At 47.6% G+C, this 1,762-nt stretch overlaps 1 protein-coding gene across 2 annotated transcripts in view; it reads right to left on the bottom strand.

Annotated features, from left to right (window-relative positions):
* LOC111816671 (lipopolysaccharide-binding protein-like) overlaps positions 1–1,762 on the bottom strand; it is a 23,632-nt gene that overhangs the window by 6,504 nt on the left and 15,366 nt on the right. For both annotated transcript variants that reach the window (XM_023714868.1, XM_023714869.1), the window contains one exon: positions 821–991. In XM_023714868.1, the coding sequence (XP_023570636.1) occupies positions 821–991 (171 nt within the window). The remainder of the gene's footprint in view (positions 1–820; positions 992–1,762) is intronic.

Here is a 1,762-nt window from a genome sequence, read left to right as displayed (position 1 = left end):
GTGTGTGTGTGTGTGGCCAGCTCAGCCCACCAGGGGGCGGGGCTGGCTGGCATGTGGTGCTGGGGATCGAACCGCGGTCCCTATGCTTTGCCAAGCTTGTTTCAAGTAGGTGCTTTAGACCACTGAGCCATCTCTCCAGCCCCCCGATGTACCTTCTTTTAAAGTATAATTTGGTGCATTTTTATTTATAACAACTAAAATAGAATGATGTTTTAGATTTTTAAAAAATGAATAGTAAACTAGTCAGGCTTGGGGGTTCATGCCTCAGGAGACTGGGACAAGAGAAATACAGATTTGAGGCCAGCCTGGACTACAAAGTAAAGCCATTAAAAAAAAAAAAAAAAAAAGGGCTAGCCAGATAGCTCAGTGGGCTAAAACACCTGCTTAGACAGAGTATGGTGGCTGGCTTGGGTTTGATCCCCAGTCATGCTGGCCCTGCTCCCAGAGTACTCTGAGATTGCAATTGAGACTGGGCATGTTGGTGTGTGCCTGTAATCCCAGTGCTTGGGATGCTGAAAACAGGAAAATCACTAGGAGTCGGATCTACATACTGGAACTCTGTAGACCTTGTACTAAATAAATCTATATATATATTAGACTTTGGGAAAGTTAAAATTATCAACTCAGCTGGAGTGAATGAAGATTTCTTGCAGCTCTGACAGTCTACGAGCTGATGAACTGGCTCAGGAAGCCTGGCTGCTCAGCCCAGGAGGGTAGGGCTCACGGCAGGCCTCCACATCTACCAGTTGTGCGGCCATCATTCTGCTGATGGAGGGGCGCCCACCACAGTTCCTGGGTACCCTGGGCAGGGCAGACTTACCACCCTGAGCTGGAAGAGTGTCCTTTGGTCAGAGGAGCTGGGCAGGAGGGCGAGTCCTCGGATGTCTATCACTGGTGAGAGGGTCACATTCCCAGGGGTGAGTGTCAGGAGTGGCTCTGACTCAAGTGACACCTCAAGTTCTACTTCCATGTTGGGGTATAACCTGGCCAGCTGCAGAGGGAACAGGTACTCAGCAGACAGCTGGCGACACACTGAGGGATTTTGAGACTCACAAGGCAAGACTAGAGGTCAGAGCAAACTCTAAGGGCCTTAACCAGATCACTGTAGGATGGGAGAATGTAGTTTTTAGAGCTGCCTTCCAACAGATGGCTGTTGTTGGAAGACACTCTGATAAAGTGTCTGGGGTCGGGGAGACACTCAAGGGACTGTTGGAGCACCAGCAGGCAGATGCCATGCTGCCTTCCAATGCTAGCCTGCCTTGTCAAGTTGGGGGTTGGGCCACCCTGCTCTTTTCTACTCTGCTTGTAGCAGCTGGGCCTCCAACTAAACATCAAGTAAATATTGATGGTTATAGGCTTAGCCCCAAACTATTAGCCATCCAGTATGTTCCTGTTTGTGCCTGGAAGGGTCTTGGAAGTTTGCACTGGTTGAATTTTGTTTTGTTTGTTTGTATGTATGTATGTATGTATGTATGTATGTATGTGTTATGGCTTGTGTCTGGATGTCCCCCCAAAGCCTCATGCAGTCATGGGGGCACGGGCCTTTCAAAGGCACCTGCATCTTGTGATTGGTTCATTGTCCAGTGCTGAGATTGGCCGTGTCCGTGCTGCATCTGCCCTGGGGTAGGTAGCCTGCATATAAGGGAGGGAAAGAATCTTGCACCTTTTGTTGAAAAATAAAAAATAAAAAAAAAATTAAAAAAAAAAAAGAATCTTGCACCTCGCTTTTGTCCCTTTTGCTCTTTTTTTTTTTTTTTTTTTT

The sequence above is a fragment of the Octodon degus genome, unplaced genomic scaffold (assembly GCF_000260255.1).
Source record: "Octodon degus isolate 3935 unplaced genomic scaffold, OctDeg1.0 scaffold00037, whole genome shotgun sequence".
NCBI classification, from domain to species: domain Eukaryota; kingdom Metazoa; phylum Chordata; class Mammalia; order Rodentia; family Octodontidae; genus Octodon; species Octodon degus.
Note: the sequence above shows the minus strand (reverse complement) of the source record. Positions and strands in the feature narration are given on the sequence as shown.